Source organism: Glandiceps talaboti, chromosome 14 (genome assembly GCF_964340395.1).
Source record: "Glandiceps talaboti chromosome 14, keGlaTala1.1, whole genome shotgun sequence".
Classification (NCBI taxonomy): domain Eukaryota; kingdom Metazoa; phylum Hemichordata; class Enteropneusta; family Spengelidae; genus Glandiceps; species Glandiceps talaboti.
The window spans coordinates 1,328,597-1,347,163 of record NC_135562.1 but is presented as its reverse complement, the minus strand read 5'-3'; the positions used below and the strand labels follow the sequence as shown (position 1 = coordinate 1,347,163).

The window sequence follows — 18,567 nt, the reverse complement described above, 5'->3', positions numbered from 1 at the left end:
TTTCCGAAAAATGTGGACATAAATAAATATCTCGTTCATTTAGGTATATATTATAAGTTGTAACATGATATGTTTAGTGCACAAAAACGGTTTGTTTACATATAACTGGCAAAATCAGGAATTGCTCAGTGAGCTAAGACGGGACGCGGATTAATTAACGCAGTGCTTATTGATGTTCATAAAACTCCACTATACGAAAAGTCATATTTGACAAAGTTACCCCGGCGATCTCTCACGTGGGGGTTGTAGAAAATCAAAAGTGGTACTACCCCTGGACAGAGCTGGTGGGTAGGTGGTCACACTGAGGTAGGGTTGAAAGGTTGGGTAAAGGTAAAGGTGGGTAAATTGGACTTTTCGTGTAGTGCTCGAAAAAGTGGGGACACGTGCACGTGTAGGGAAAACAATCTGGGAGCGTTGGGACGTAGTTTACTGTCCTTATGTCGACACAGGATAAACTTATAATATTGAGTTCAGGCATAAACAGAAAAATGGAAAAAGAAAGAATTATACTTCTCAACGTAGATGACGCTGTCATTAACGACTGAACCTTTCTCTTCGAAACTGTGCTCCGAAAGATGGACAGATATACTGTATACTGTATACAAAGTTGTTTATACGTCCCTGTTCGAAACTAACTTGTCTGTGCAGTAAAAGAAAAGTAAAAGAGTTGTCCGTCCAAACGTAGGACTTTCTCATTATTCCTAAACTCTTCCCGTACAAATACATGGTTTGAAAAATGCCCCCCCCCCCCCAAGTTGCGAAGAAGAGTCTTTCGCTCTTTCTAAGTTATGATTGTTCTTCAAAACACCATCAGTAGACACACTTGTTAACTCTGTTATAGTAGTAAGCGTGGTTTCTTTTAATAAATACACAGAGCCAGGATGAAATGATACCGACGATATACCTCCCAAGGTCATACCGCCCTCTTTGTGTCTCATCCCTGAAATGATTTACTGCCGTAAAGAGGTGAATTTCCGGGGCGATGTAGAGACAGTATTACAAGTTCTTGTCAATAGAAAAGCATCTTGTAATTCGAAGGTCATAAGACAGTGTGAGTCTGAGTAGTTAAATCGTCGTTCATACTTGTACGAACAAGTTGAAAATGGCCAAGGTTACTCCTGGAAATATTTATTGATAACGGGTGACTTCAAATATACTAGTCAGAAATTGACGTATCTATACAAATACTACGGTGATCGTGGCAATTTCGATTAATCCTTAGGAGCATCCTCACTCACTCACTCACTCACTCACTCGCTCGCTCGCTCGCGCACGCACGCACACACACACGCACACACACACACACACACACACACACACACACACGGACGCACGCACTCACTCACTCACGCACGCACGCACGCACTCACTCACTCACTCACTCACTCACTCACTCACTCACTCACTCACTCACTCACGTAATCTTTATGTACTACTGTACGAATGTCCACCACACAGTGACATCTCTATTCAGACATTCACTTAATAGCATGCCTAGACAATTTCTGTTACGTTGTAATTTGAGAAACAAGGACACTGTTGTATTGGTAACAGTAGAATGCAAGGTATTTGTTGTGACTGGACTGTCAGCGCTGTTGTATAGACTTCAAGGTAAATTATTACGTAATAGGCCTGAGGACGTTGTGTTTCCCCATTCACTCAGTTGTCTTTGTTTTGGTAGCTATAGACGATAGACATTTCAAGGAGAGAAAACGCCCCACAAAAGTACAGACCAGACAATGGATTCTGTTTCGTACACGATCAAATACAATCACAGAGTAATGGTGTCCCCTTGTTTAAAATCAGCATGACTTGACTGTTTTACAGACAACTGTACATTTAGCTCGTTCGGGAAATTTGACCCCTTGACCCACTTTACTGAAAGTTTGATGGTTCAAATCTATTCAACAAATTGTGAACAAAACGCTATAAGTTGTTTTAACTCACTGTCATAAACATTCCCAGAGTTTTCAGTGTTAGCAGAATATTTAACCCAAGAAATCCATATGTGACATTTGAAAGTATTGAATTTCATAATTATTTCATAATTAATAGAATGGTCACTTGCTCGATATTTCGCGTCACACATTATGTTAGTAGTGCGATTTTCCTTTGAGCCCAACATCGAAACATTGCTATTTCTTCAATTCAATGTGTCACAGCCCCGGGGGTGCTCTTACTTGTCGAAAGCACAGTCGATACTAGCTCTGAAAATATTCGGGGGAGGGCGAAGACGTGTCGAACCTCGCAGAGTATATTTCCAGAGCTACACAATGAAGATGTAATCTGTACCCTATCGAAATAGTCTCGTTTGAAGGATCATATATATCTCACTGTTATATCCACATGTACAGGCACTCGAATCAATCTGTATGATTTGTGGAAAAATGTATAGTGAATAAGTCACTATACATTAAAAAAAAATCATACATTGATTCGAGTGCCTGTGGTTATATCAATTAATTTCTACAACATTGACACACTATCGTGGTTTAAGCTGATTTTATTTCAATCGGTTTGATAAAACCATAGACCCGACGGAGGGTCTATGCTGACACACACTAGCATATTTGATGTAAACTTGGGTCTATGCCTAAATTTGACGGTATATATCTATATAGCGATAGTTGACGCCAATCAAATTAAAGGGAAAACCCCTCCTCACCTGATCATAACTGACTGTATTTCGCACATTTCCATATGATACTCGTCCATCGTGACATGTTATTACGTCAAGTCTTGATGCTCCCAAATCAATATGAACTGTATATTTTTAATTTTGACAAAAACAAAAGATAAAAAAGTAAGCATTAATCAAGTTCACATACGGTGGTAATGTAATCTCTCTCGGGTGAGTTTTGATTTAAATTTATCAATACTAATGTATTTTTGTTAGCTATTTTTCGCTGAAGTAACCCCAAAAATACACAGCGATAATAGTTGTACTCGAACAACAATGTAATTGCTAAATATATCAAGTAATGGCACGTTTTGAGAAGCAACAATATTTAGAGATTTGACTTTTTTTTCCAGAATTTAAAATAAGACTGGTTCATACTACATGTATTCGAATTCTGTGTCGTCATAGGATTCCAATCTGGATATCAAATACAGTCCTGGAACAGAGCTATAGGACAGGTCGATCCTGAGCACAAGACAAATCATCCTATCTAACTCGAATGGCTCTCTGAGGTGATAACATACATGAGAGCCTGCGGGATTGAGTCATGGGCCTTTAAGTGGGCCTCGTATTGCCGATAGGAGTTAAGCCCCCTGTCTTGTTCTGGTTGGACCATCGGCATGAAATGGACCGTGAGAAACTGTAGCATTAATCTATGCATTTGAAATTTTCAATGTGTTTAACGTACCAAACCCAGTACGTAGTAATCATTGCCGGACAAACAAGATGTTTTTAATTTCTGTACGCTTGTACCATTTCACAATAGCTTGCGTAAGATTCATAGCCTTCAACCGTTTACGGTACAGTGGAACTGAGTTACACACATATTCAAATAGTGTGTATATTCAAATTTGAGATAATACTATTGTCTGTTGGAGACGGGAACCCTTTCTACTGAAATCAGTAATCAAGGATACACCTTAGTCTGGTGTATTGAATTGAGAATGTACATTGTTGTTATTTTAAAGTTCTGGTGTGCACGAAGTGAGTTTATTAAAGTAGCCATATTGATGAAGATTGTGTATTTATTTTGGATTTTTAATTTATAAAACAATTTCATCATGGCTTCCTACTTGTAAAATCAATGTGAAACAAAATAGACCAACTCTGTGTTAACTCAATACATTGCAAAATGCTAAAAAAAATGTGTTTAAAAGTTTGTTCTTTTATGTACAATAGCAAACATTTTACACATTTATTAATCTTTTGCGATTTATTGACTTACAAACAAGTACTTGGCATATGTTGGATCACATTGATTTTTCAAGTAGCAAGCCATGACAACATTGTTTTATAAATAAAAAATCCAAATAAATACCAAATCCCTGATCCATAGACCAAAATTAATCGTCTGGCTCGGTTGTTGTGATAGGCTTCCGATCCTCGATCATTATTTTAATTTCATTTTCACTTCTTTTTTAATTTGGAAAAGGTACGTGATTGTTAGCTAACTTATGCACCTATAACAATCAGGTTTCAAAATGATACCTAAACAACGACATAAGTCATTAAAAAATATTATCAAAACCAAGACTTGAAGCTTTCGATCATTAATGGAACGTTTTCTGTCAACTGACTAGTTCATAATCATCGCTGCAACCACAGACCTTCCACCAACTAATGAACACTTGGCATTCAAAAGTTATCCTTTCTCTCTCAGGATCTTGTCAAATACAGTTCTAAACTTCTGTACAACATCTCGACTGGTACTTAATATATCCTGATTAGAGTGTGAACATTATTATAGAGGCCAATTATCCACACGCGTACGTACTCAAAATCCCAAATCATTGAAATCCGTTCTCACCATTTGTATACGTTTTGCAGCAGTCTCCTTTCATCAAAGTTTAGCTTGTTTTTCACCATTCTTTACTTTGTAAAGACGAGTTTGTGATGCCGTACCCGTGTAACAGTTCGTGACCTTTGAACCCACTGTGACAAATTAGTGACGACAACAGTTGGTTGTAATGTTGTTTGCGAAGGACTTTCATTTGTACAAAATGGTGAACAATTAAGTTATGTCCTCGGGGCACATGTCCCGATGAAGACGTTTACGAGTTCAGTCCTAATTTATTGCGGACATAGCATTTCCGCCGCCCGGTAACTCTTAGATAGAGCGGAAAAACACAAACAACAAGTTGCTCATCGGTACCATTCATCTAACAAAGGAAACGTTTTCTCCTCGTTGCTCACTTATCTTATTTTTGTCTATTCGACATTTGAAGGTAACATTTCTTCTCTATTTCAGAGTACAAGAACAGAAACTTTATAATCCACACTCCTGACTCGTTAATTGATAATTCTTTCTATAGTTTGAATGTGTATTTAAGGGAATAGTTAGTTTGAATATCCACACAGTGACAACAACTATCGACAGACACCTCACAACGCAATACTAGTATTCTTTATTTCCTCTAGTAGTTTATGTTTGTATAAAGTCCCCGATCGACGTACTGCTTTTATTTACCGTATGTGAACGGATGAAGAACAAGAAAGGTGGTGGTGGTGGTGGTGGTGGTGGTGGCGGTGGTGATGATGATGATGAGGATGAGGATGAGGATGATGAGGATGATGAGGATGGTGATGGTGATGACGCATCGTCGTAAACCACGGCCTCGTATACGGCACCGTCCGAGACATACCGCCAAGAGGTTATTTCGCAGTGTCACGGAATAATTAACAGCGCTGGTTTAAGAGAATATGATGATGATGATGATGATGATGATGATGATGATGGTGGTGGTGGTGGTGGTGGTGATAATGATGGTGGTGATAATGATGGTGGTGATAATGATGATGATGATGGTGGTGGTGGTGGTGGTGGTGGTGGTGGTGGTGGTGGTGATGATGATGATGCTACCGTTGTATTTATTTTTTTAGTTGTAACATGGTGATGATGATGATGATGATGATGATGATGATGATGATGATGATGATGATGATAATGATGATGATGATTTGATGATGATGATGATGATGATGATGATGATATCGTCATCAATAATGCATGCACACACGTATACATATAAGAGACATACAGACAGACAGAGGGTAACACTGTGTACATTAACACTTCCCTTTGATATGTATTGAATACATGGACGAAATATATGATTACCTTAACTTTACTCAAGTTGAACGTGATTATATATTTCCCCTATAAAGGCATTGGTAGTTGACATTGAGAGGTTTTTTAAATTTGTTTTCGCAATATTGTAACTGAAAATGTCTCTCTTACTTTGTCAAAGATTATATGAGATTTAGAATGTGAGAATATGAGAACTTTGAACAAAAAATTGTGTCGCTGTGAATTGTTTGTACGTATTTAACTGTTAAAAGTAGGGCAGACAAAATAACATGTGTACGGTGATGTCGGTGACGTTGTTGTGACGTCGAACTGACGTTTCACCTATATTTATAGGTCTGTTTCCTTTTTACTCGATGTGCCATTGTAATTTAGGACATACTTTCAAAGTCAAAGAAATCAATGACGTCACAACCAACAAACTGTTGTGAGATGAACGTTTGGAGTATCAGGCCCGAATTGCGTCATGGTGATTTCTAAAGACTTTATGTATCTCCTCTCAACCGATGAGTATTTGTCCAAGCTTTACCAGTGTATCTTACAGTTACATGTTTTTCTACTGTTTCGCCCGCGGAGCTGTTGCCATCGCTGAACCAACAAGAGTTAGTAGCGTGGCTTAAACCATTCTAAATCTGGGTATCAAGGGGTAGAACATGTAGGCATGAATTACTAAGAGATTTGGCGAGTGGAAATTTTAGTTAGTAATGTACCCGCTCTAACCGGGCATTTTTTAAAGAATATATAACGTGAATCTGTTATCTCTGTCAGATCTGTCCGGTCTTATGTGTTTGCAATTGGAAGTCGTTGTTATCACGTATATTATATATAAGTATGAATGATTATCATGTATGTGAATAAAAAACAAAACTTGTCAAGGAAAGGGAAACACATGAATGAAAAACACGGACGTTTGTTTTTACTTTTCGCATCATTAGATGGATTCCTGTTTACATACTTCATCACAAGGGAACTAACAAGAACGGGAAGTGTGTTCCGCCCACACGAAGTGTCCTCATCAGTTCGTCCCTCCTTCAACTCGGTAGGTTGGCACGGTCCTGGACGCATGCTGTCACGGTGATAGCCCAGACAAAAGATTGTGTCATGAATTATTCATTAATAAGGTGTTTAAAAAGAGTCTTTCTTCACAGATGCAGTTCACTGTGAGCAGCTGGAGCTGAACGATTTGGGATATCACATATCCGGTGAAAATTATCACGTATCTTAGGGGAACCAATCTCCATCTCAGTTTTAAAACAGTTTGCTGATACATCGAGGTAAGATTTCCCTCTCCACTATTATATACATGTATTCGTTGATCAATCAACACCAAGGCACTACACACGTTGATTCAGGACTTCGGTTTGCACTTTCACCTTTTACGAGTAGCTATAAATTGAGAACAGCCCGACGCTAAGGAGGGTACGCTCACTCAGGCAATTCGTGCTCACCTGGTTACCAATTGCAATTCTCGCGATAGCTATTAATATCTCGCTTTGAGAAAATCACCTAGGTTATACAAATGATTGGAGAAAGTGTTGCTGTGACTACGCTAATGCATCAACAGTGCCAATCTATAATTGCATATCTAGTGTCAGATTGGTTTCTTGTGCATAGTAGGTCATTTACATAGGCTAGCTATGCTGTATGCTAGTGACAATACACAATCGATTGGGTTGAAATAGTATATATACACAAAACCCCTCCACGTCTAGACAATATCGCCACGGTGTAAAGTTCCCGCCAGATTTCACAACCGTATAATACTAGTAGTCACAGTAATATGGGACGCCTGAACCCTACGGTCTGAATACACGACAGACTGGATAACTCCAGTTTGAGCAACATATTGAATAACTATAATTTTCCATGATGCTCCTCACAAATTTATCGTATTTCATGAAAATTGTGTAAAAAATGTCTCCGAACTAAGTCAAGCAGCTGAAAATAGAGTATAACATGTGCTTGGAGCATTGGAGCAGAACGGCTTACATTCTACGTCATCACCTTATCGAGGCCGTTCATTTAGCTTTAGCTAAAGGGGGTATTCTGATATGTTGAATAACACTTTTAAATCGGTCACCAAAACACTGTTTACGTTGACTTGTGTCATGTGCGAATATTGTACACCGTATGAAGGTATCGATCCGAGTCAAAGACTTGTGTCTCGAGTTTTCAAGTGTAGGGAGTCCTCTGTAAATAGGGGGTCACTTTTTTCAAATCGGTTCTTGGGGAGAAGCCTACTTGTAGATTTGAAGGGCTATCGCTACTACACTATTCCACTATCATAACTGTAGCCTACCTGTAGACTTGAAGGACTATCGCTACTACACTATTCCACTATCATAACTGTAGCCTACCTGTAGACTTGAAGGGCTATCGCTACTACACTATTCCACTATCATAACTGTAGCCTACCTGTAGACTTGAAGGACTATCACTACTACACTATTCCACTATCATAACTGTAGCCTACCTGTAGACTTGAAGGACTATATCACTACTACACTTTTCCACTATCATAACTGTAGCCTACCTGTAGACTTGAAGGACTATATCACTACTACACTTTTCCACTATCATAACTGTAGCCTACCGGTAGACTTGAAGGACTATCACTACTACACTATTCCACTATCATAACTGTAGCCTACCTGTAGACTTGAAGGACTATATCACTACTACACTATTCCACTATCATAACTGTAGCCTACCTGTAGACTTGAAGGACTATATCACTACTACACTATTCCACTATCATAACTGTAGCCTACCTGTAGACTTGAAGGACTATATCACTACTACACTATTCCACTATCATAACTGTAGCCTACCTGTAGACTTGAAGGACTATATCACTACTACACTATTCCACTATCATAACTGTAGCCTACCGGTAGACTTGAAGGACTATATCACTACTACACTATTCCGCTTTTATATCTTAAATAACATTTTTATTTTTTTTTTAAGTCGCTGGTCCTTTCGATAGCGAAAATTCGAAAAATCAAAAATGTCACTTTACAGGATTGTGGAATAATGTAGTAGTGAAAGATATTAGGGATAATGTTATAGAGATATTGACCTTGGTCCCCACCACAATGTCGGCAATGTGCCAATCTAGTCTTTGGGAGTTCTGGCCTTTAGCTTACTTAATGGGATCAAAACACATTACAGATATTGATTAATACAGTGCCTTCAAATAAAGTCACTGTGACGGTAGTAGTGGGAAATAACCAATATCTTAAAAGCTTTCAACGTGGTGGCAGCGGTGGGTTTAAGTCGTTACCATTCATTCGGAGGCTTATGTCATTTTCCATATCTGACAACATTTTAACAGGTCCTTAGAGGGTCAGGAAAGAAACAAGCTTTGGGGAAGGGTTACTTTTCAGCACAACTGAATCAGGAGGGGGAGGGTTCCAGTTTACGCAACAGCCCGGGCCCCCTCCCATTGTATTTACTGAAGACTCCCCTATTTGCAATCATCCCAATAGTTATTCATATAATTTAAAAATATTCTTTTATTTGAAAAAAAAATGAAACCTAATTTTGGTCCAATTGTATCACGTGCACAGTTTCAGTTGAATATTATTGGGTTGTCGGTGCCCGAGTAGTTACACCATTCTGGGTTTGATTAAATTTACCACGCTGTAAGTAAGAAGAGTGTCGTTCAGTTTGACTCTACCAAACAACGCTGGTTCTTTCCCCGGGTACTTTCGTTTCCTCCTGCACTGACACAGAACTATCCTCCTGGTATTGGGCAATGCCTGTTGGATGGTTTATAAATAAATGGTAAAAAATCCAAAAAATATATCCGACGTTATCGTGACGGTACTGAATCATTAACGTGGTACTATGTAAATACATATGAACAGTAGTCAGACCCAAACGTCAATAGTTTTCAGCTCTTAGAGGTGAACGGACTATGATAATATAGTATTCTTATAAATTTACATATAGTTTGCATCACTAAGTGTTAATATGTTATCATTGGCTATAAAACATCGTCGTAAACCACAGCCTCTTTTACGGCACCGTCCACGACGCACCGTCAAGTGGTATTTCGCAGTGTCGCGGAAGAAATATTAGCTCAGGTCTGCGAGAATGATGTAGTATCTACTGACGAAAATTAGTACGCTTTAACTTTTTTTGTATAGAAAGTTGGTATAGTAGATTAGATTGCAACCCTATCCTGTCCCCTTCCCTCCAGACTGATATCTAAAGAAACACTCCCATTTTTCCTGTGATATATGCCTGATAATCAGTGAAATATTAATACGTCGGTTAGACGCCATTTTGTGTTCTACTCGGTGTAGTTATTTGCAGTTAGAGCCTGTGTGGAAACAGTGTAATGTTTAATAGTTAAATGTGTTATTTAGTTACTCATAATGTCATCTTTAGACCACCATGATCACTATGGAAACCTAAAATAGTGTCAGATTTGGTAGTTCACAAGGTTGTCAACAATTAATTTTACATGTAAGGATTCAGAAATTGATTGGCATGTTCTTCGATTATCAAGCTGATGTAATCACAATTAACAGATTGACCTTCATAGAATGGATTACATATTGTGGTTGTAGCAAGGTCTTCAAATCGACTGTCGGTCACAATTCAAATTCCTTGTGTCGAAAGTAAGAATCTGTCATTATTTCTAGTGAAAAAAAGTCTTTGAAATTAGAGAAGCATTCAAGACGATCCAGTGAACGTCTTAGGAAGTCCTGCCTATTCACACCGCTACGCAATAGAACCAAGTCCCCCCTCTGAGTTTTACAGAATAACGTTTTTTTAAGTATACTAAAGATTTTTTGTGTCGTTGAATAACGAGGATCCTGCCTGCGGAAGAGATTTATGTAGCGCCTTTCATCAAGTTGTCTCTTTGGTTGTAAAGATCACCCCAAAGTGACAACACTGAGAGCGAACACGGGGAGGAGTGGCGGAAATTAGCTTAACACTCATGTTGTCTTTTAGAACGGAAGCCAGAAAAAACAGAAACAGGCTGGAAAGACAAGAAAGACACGCAGCGCAAGTTATATGAATTGACACAAACCCCAGCTTGACTACGGGAAACGTTTATAACATACAATTGTCGTTAGAACATAGACACACAACTATACACATAATACAGACAGAGAGACAGACAGAGAGACAGACAGACAGAGAGACAGACAGACATGACACTCGACAAATACACTCACCACACATACGAACAACTCTCACATTTGACATAGTTTTGGAATCATTATATTGTAAAAGGTCAAAGGTCACAGCTTGAAAACGTACTTGGTTGGAAGCAAATGAAACATGCAGGTGTCCACATGAATTCAAAGCTAGATGTAAACCTCTCCTCCACTGAAAATCAAATGTATTCAACATGTAATACAATAACCGCGCCGCGTGATTCTTGGAATTCTTTTCATTCTTAAGACTTTGACTTGAGAACCTGTTAAGAACGTTATCCATCAAGACAACTACTTGTAGCAATTCATCCACTTCGAGTACTTTGGACAACATGAATGGACGTTCTTTGTGCCGTTCGTCCTCCCAACGGGAAATTTACTTTCATAGTCTTTGATGTCGTGGCGTCTGACGCGAAAGTAAATCCCATTTTTGTGACCGGTGATATGCAAATCAATACATTTTACCACTAATGGACATCCAAAGAACACCCCTGTGTGTGGTGAAAGATGGGGATCCAATATCAATACTATTTTAACACCGGGACAAGCATTTAAGTAATACTAAAATGCCCTATATACGTAATACAGACATAAAATATTTCAAAAGGCTTAAGCTTGCTAATGTTTAAAAAAAATTGTTTGGTTCCGGTTACCCGACCCTGCCTAGCTTTTCACGTCGACCCTTAACTTTTTTTACGTTTTCAAGAAAAAAATAATAAAATCGCGAAAATTGTGTCGCAAGAAATAGTGGATACGTAAAGTGACATCAACTTAAAAAGACAATATAAAACTGTTCTTTCAATCTGTAATGGTTGTACATCTGATAGGAAGAAACCAATAACACACAGACTATATGGAAAACAACGGAAAACATAACTACCTCAGGCTGAACTAGAACATTCGAAAAAAAAAGTATTTAAAAAAATGAAATGAAAAATGCACCTACCCCACCTATTCTAAAATAGAGCGTAATCGGAACCACACAATGTTTTTGTTCGACCTAATATAATATATAAACTAAAATTTATGATTGAATTAATAATTATACCTATGATAATATTTTATTTCCATTAAAAATGATTATTCAAGTTAAACTACAAACACATTGGATGACAACAAAAATTGAAATGGTAATAAAAAATAGTTTTAAAAAAACACACACCTAAAATCAAATATGACCTTGGTCATTGTAGACTTACTACGTCATAATATTTAAATTATACTGTACAAGTCAACACAATGAATTGATATCTCTTCCTATCGACAACACTTGTGTTTGACAGTTTGATCTTTATTGGGGTAATGTGACATAAACAATACACAGTACATATACATGCAATGCAATATATAATAAATAACCTTTGACGCACATATATCAAGATCTGGCTGAGTACTTTGAGCGGTAATTGTGATTTCCTACTAATTGCGCCCTCTAGTGGCATATAGGTGGATTGGCGTAGATGATCATGGAAATTGAGGGAAAAGTCTGTTCTGATTGGAAGCAGAAAACTCTCCACGTACATATCTAAAACTTTACTGAAGGCAATTCATTTTGGTAAACTTTACTACAACGCTAACTGATGTTTATAAATGTTGTTACCATAACCTTTTTGTCACTATACGTCATAATACGGTTTATCACCAAACTCCGAGGGACTTCTTGATCGACTATTTAATTTTTATTTTTTTAGAAGGAACTTGAAGCAATCGTTCGACTGAATCATGGCTGACACCGTAAATGAGACAAACGGAGATGTAAAAGAGAAGAACGGAAATACAAAAACAGTAGCCGAACCTAAAAACATTAAAAATGGTATTGAACAGGTAAAAACAAATGGATCTCAAACGAGTCGGAAAAGAAAGAATCAATTTGGTGACGACAATGATGACTATATGACTAATGAAACGTGGAGGAAGAGATGGAAGAACAAACAAACCAAATTCCATATGCAGAAAGTTCACCCGTAAGTATAACATAAGTGTAAATATGGTATCGATTGAATCATTGAAAGGTCACAGTTAACGAAGGTCAAAGTTCATGACACAATGATAAAATGTAAAACCAAGAAAGTTGAAAGTGTTCTCGAATTGTTTACTGGTGGAAATGTATACTCTGCTATTATCGTGTCCGGTTAATGTAACGTCCGTATATGTATTATTTCAAAATGTATAATATTTGCAATTCCGAGCCTCCCACCTCCATCCTCACCCCTACCCCCACCCCTACCCCCAACCATCACTTTTGACTGATTTGATAGTTATATCTAATGAAGACTTCCACAATTCAATGTAGTAAGTTGAAGCATACTAATCAGTATCAAATATACACGACCAATAGGCATTTTGCACACATACAGGTATGCAGGCAAGCTGACACAAGCTAAGGTCAATCACACACACACACACACACACACACACACACACACACACACACACACACACGCACACGCACGCACGCACGCACGCACGCACACACATACATACACATACATTCGCATTCACACATACACAAATACATACATATACATATACACATAAATTAAATTCACATTCACACAATCATACACATACACATACATATACATATACATAAACATATACATATACATATACACATACATTCACATTCACGTTCACACAGACACACACATTTGTATATGATTGTGTACATGTGTATTGATATGGAAAGAGAGTTTACTGTAAATTTACTTAATTCGCCTTCTTTCCTTTCTTTGTCATCAGCACGCTAGAAAAACATTACGATTGGTTGACGGACAAGAAGGAACAACAGAGAATATTTCTTCCACTGTGTGGAAAGTCTTTAGATTTGAAATGGTAAGAACCCATTTGAAATATTCGACAAGATAGTAAAGTTATAGTACACCTTATTATGAGATATATAGATAGTCAATACAAAATATTTTAGTTATATCACATGGTCTATTAAAACAATAAATTTGATCATTTCAATGAATCAAAATGAATATAATTAATATATGAATCAGTCAATAACTTCATTTCAACTTCAAATCAACTGACCTTCACTTGTTAACTTGCTCAAAATATTAACCATAAATCAAATAGTTGATTTATATATCAATTGATCAATCATACACTTAATTAATCTATAAATAACCATCAACCCAATCAATCGATCGCTTGCGATCAATTCAATCATGTAATCAATCAATCAATCAACTAATCATTCTATAGATATATCAGCCACTCTATATAGTCAGTAAATTAATACGTCAGTAATTCAGTCAGTCAGTCAGTCAGTCAGTCAGTTTAGTCAGTCAGTCAGTCAGTCAGTCAGTCAGTTCAGTCAGTCAGTCAGTCAGTCAGTCAGTCAGTCAGTCAGTTTAGTCAGTCAGTCAGTCAGTCAGTCAGTTAGTTCAGTCAGTCAGTCAGTCAGTCAGTCAGTCAGTCAGTCAGTCAGTCAGTCAGTCAGTCAGTCAGTCAGTCAGTCAGTTTAGTCAGTCAGTCAGTCAGTCAGTCAGTCAGTCAGTCAGGTAGTCAGTCAGTCAGTCAGTCAGTCAGTCAGTCAGTCAGTCAGTCAGTCAGTCAGTCAGTCAGTCAGTCAGTCAGTCAATTGCTGCGGTATCACAAGGAAGACTTCAAGGAATAAAAAGTGGACAACACTGAATATTATTGTATATCGTTAGTTACACGTACGTATGATGAAGTTACATAGTGAACCCCTATCATTAATACTAAACCGTGTAGTGGATGTATCGTACCGTTCGTATGACGTGAAGTTACCTAGTGAACCCCTATCATTAATAGAGAGGTATTGATTTCACAGGCTTGCAGACCAAGGTCAGGTTGTCATTGGCAACGAATACTGTCCCGAGGGCATTGAACAGTTTTTTGAAGAACACGACATGGAATACAGCAAAGAGTCAATTAAAGATATCAAAGGCTATATCTACAAGGTAAACAAACCTTGCATTCCGTTTATGAATGCTATTTTAGTAAATGAATAACACAGTATTCAATGCTATCTATAGTTACCACTAACGAAAACGTCATTAAGTAAATTAATGCAATTGTTTATGTTATATCAAAAACAAGGTCGTCTTGTTTGCTTCCTCGTACACTACATTTGTGTCTGAGATATGCACAGAGAGAATGAGAGAGGAGTAATATGGAAAACTGAGAAAATTGGGAGAGAGAACGGAAGAAGACGGACAGACAGACAGACAGACAGACAGACAGACAGCCAGACAGACAGACAGACAGACAGACAGACAGACAGACAGAGTAAAATTCGTAAATTTCACGAAAGGATTGGTTTCATTCATTTTCACCTATAGCCATTCCTAACATCATAAATAACCATACATGTTGGAAATAATCTTCAGACAATGTCCCTTTGTGTTGTAACAGTGTTTGCAATAATAGACTTTACACCTCTGTCTCTTCATGATTTAGGCAAAAGGTAAAAATATCACGATTTACTGCTGCGATTACTTTCTATTGACGCCCGATGTAACTGGTACTTTTGATTGTATCTGGGATAGGGGCGCACTTGCTGCTATCAATCCTGTTGACAGAGTCAAGTAAGTATAGCGCCATCTAAGTCATATTTATCTAAACTTTCGTTTTCTCTCGCTACGTTCAACACGCATTCCTTATAACTGAGCCACCACTCGTTTATTTAGTAGTTGCCTATGCACAATTTATTTTTGTTTTGTCTTTCGCTATTTTTGTGTTGTTTGTAAAAACAAAGCAAACGTTAGACTGTTCCTTTAATATATATTTGACTGGTTGTATTTATTATATTTTTGTAGGTATGCCAAGGTTATGTCACCATTACTCAGGAAAGATGGACGCTATTTACTGGAATTCTTTGAAGTTGACCACGAAACTTTTATTGGTCCTCCATACGACCTAAAACCAAAACTCTTAGAAAACATTTATGGTAAGACTATATATAAGTAGTTATTTTCCACAAGTACGTAAACACCATATATACTTACATCAGTTCAATCCATACTCCACTAATATTTACTCCATCTGTATTTCTCTCATTCTATGTCCACTCGATCATTCACCATTCTCCCTATAGCTGTCTGATGGCTGCACGAATGGACATATGTCTTGTCTGTCTGTCTGTCTGTCTGTCTTTCTCTCTCTTTATCTCTCTCTCACTCCCCCCTCTTTATCTCTCTCACCCCCCCCCCCCTCTCTCTCTCTCTCTCTCTCTCTCTCTCTCTCTCTCTCTCTCTCTCTCTCTCTCTCTCTCTCTCTCTCTCTCTCTCTCTCTCTGTATATATGTCTGCCTGCAGCTGTTTGGATTTATGGATGGATGAATGAATAGACAAGTCTTTATCTGTTTTTCTGACAGACCGTCGTTTCTCTCGCTTCTCCTCTGATTTCTTTCATAATAAGACATTCTGTATAGTTTCTATTTGCGACGGCTGAAATAACATAACTTCTCTCTCATGCTGTAATTATAACTTACATACCACTTTTACGTCACCATGCAAGAGTGGCATTTTGATGTTCTGACTTGTAATGTGTGTCGGTATCTTTCTGTTAATACTCTTTCCTTTTTTATTTTATAGCAACACATTTTAAGACCGAAAAAGCGGAAACAAGAAATTCCTTAACCCCCTTTCAAAAAGATTGCGGCATTTCGTACTTCATCGTTTATGTGTACTATGTGACATGGCCGCTGGAAATCAGAGAGGAGATTGGCGACGAGAAAAAATGTGATGACAAGGAGTGATGATGTCATCAAAATGGCACCCAGAATCATGAACACCTGTGCATAACTCCAAACTATGTCTATAATGATATCACAGGCTAGCTGACTTGTTAATTTTGTATAGAAACTAAGATAACGAACCCGACTGACTAGTAACATATTGAAGCTGATAGCAATATATGTAATACTCTGTCTTTGGTCTTCACTATATATGTTACATCAGACTACTAAATCTATTTAGTGGCCTGAGATGTTACTATCACGTCTATTTCTCTGACCACGCCCATGCTATGTAGTACAGGTGACGCCATAAGAATTTATGCACGTGACCTGCACGTGATTGCATTGACCTTAAGACGTTAATTTTGACTTGACATAAAATGTTGGTGCTCAAGGATTATCAAGATGTGGGTCGTTTATGAATCAAAATGTCTTAAATGTAAAAGTACATGTCAAATGTAAAAATAATCAAATATATGCAGTGTACCTTGATCCCGTTACAGAATCTATACATATCAAAAATATGTAATATTTTCAATTCGGTGATGAAAATCCATTTCTCAAATTTTAACGAATTGTTCCCAAATTTTGTGATATTTTTTTACTTTGTACATGAATTTTATTTCAAATCTATTTTTTTCATGAAAGTTTTTGTTTACTTTTAATCATAGCTGATATTAAGGAGAATATAGATTGTTTTTTTTTTTTGTTTTTTTTTTGTTTGTTTCTTATACAAGTTTCAAAATTGCTATAAATTTGACCATTTTTACTAGTAACTAAAATAGTCATTTCGCCTGTGTCCAGTCTAACATTATGACAGAGAAATGCTAACTAGTTACAAAATTATGAATTTTTGTACAAATATTTTAGCGGGGTGAATTTAGTTCACATTAATTTTGTCGGGTGATAGTTGATACATGGTTTTAGTTTATGATTATGAGTCAGAGGTCCTAGATAGTACGAACACATGTACAATTCAAATATGAATTTTGTACATGTACATAGTTGACAGGTGATTTCAATATAAAACCAGGTTTCACAATTGACAAATAGTCACGCGAATATAAATCGATTAATTTTGATAACAAAATAAGTAATACGTGATTTCAGTGTAAAATGAAGGTTCAGAAGTGCCAAATAGATCCAACAATTATAGATATATATTGGCGGGAAAGAGTTACAGCAGACGAAAGGTAATACACATGTAGTCTGTGAGGGTAAACGTTGCTAATAAGTACTGTACAACCATAGACAATAGAGAGAGACTCTCTCTATTGTCTATGGTACAACTGAAAGTTTGTAGAATCTATAGTTAAAGAGTTTTTTTTTTCATTTAATGATTGTATATGTACATTTTTATTAACTGTTTTGTCACGTGACACTAAGTGTTTTCATACATCGTTTGCTTCTATGTTAGTTTTCAAATAATATTTGTCTCTCCAATTTTCAACCTTTTTGTAGATAACCTTTTATAGGACGATATAAAGTGTAGTTTTGTACCTGAATTTGTATCAGAAATAAACATTTTTAAAAATAAAAACCATAAGGGTTTTGCAAATTTGATTTACTAGGTATGTCACTGTGGTACAACGTTGAAGTTATATTGTCACACTGCACAATATTATTTGTGATTATAAAAGTACAAAAAATTGGATTTAGAGAGAGGGAGGGAGGGAGGGAGGGAGACTCATTATATACATATCTACAGCTAACATAATGTCAATATGCAGGGATAAATGTGTTTTCAAAAGTGTGACCCCCATCCCTTCATCGCATGGTATTTACTCTTAATTGAATTTGTTCTACTGTTTTTACTTCTAACACACTGATGTCATGGACCAAAATTACTTTGTACAAAAATACCAAAAATAGGTTGGATAGAGACGAAAATATTCAGGAATACTTCTTCGTA

The 18,567-nt window shown here is 37.1% G+C and overlaps 1 protein-coding gene across 2 annotated transcripts; it reads left to right on the top strand.

Moving 5' to 3' along the window:
- Positions 1-6,913: 6,913 nt before the first annotated feature.
- On the top strand, positions 6,914-18,173 carry LOC144445581 (thiopurine S-methyltransferase-like). Of its 2 annotated transcripts, none has more exons than XM_078135189.1 (7): positions 6,914-7,039; positions 12,637-12,906; positions 13,685-13,777; positions 14,748-14,877; positions 15,377-15,504; positions 15,736-15,866; positions 16,513-18,173. In XM_078135189.1, the coding sequence occupies exons 2-7, from the start codon at positions 12,665-12,667 to the stop codon at positions 16,674-16,676; spliced, it is 888 nt and encodes a 295-aa protein (XP_077991315.1). In that variant the 5' UTR covers positions 6,914-7,039; positions 12,637-12,664; the 3' UTR covers positions 16,677-18,173. The 2 variants fall into 2 exon arrangements, with proteins under 2 accessions (XP_077991315.1, XP_077991314.1); XM_078135188.1 differs by having other exon boundaries at positions 12,634-12,906; positions 16,513-18,172.
- Positions 18,174-18,567: the final 394 nt, after the last annotated feature.

What these genes read in the sequence shown, in the direction of transcription:
- LOC144445581 (XM_078135189.1), top strand. Translation starts at nt 12,665, where the DNA reads ATGGCTGACACCGTAAATGAGACAAACGGAGATGTAAAAGAGAAGAAC. An exon ending in AATCCTGTTGACAGAGTCAA is followed by an intron (nt 15,505 to 15,735) that starts GTAAGTATAGCG and finishes ATATTTTTGTAG; the next exon opens with GTATGCCAAGGTTATGTCAC. An exon ending in ACTCTTAGAAAACATTTATG is followed by an intron (nt 15,867 to 16,512) that starts GTAAGACTATAT and finishes TTTATTTTATAG; the next exon opens with CAACACATTTTAAGACCGAA.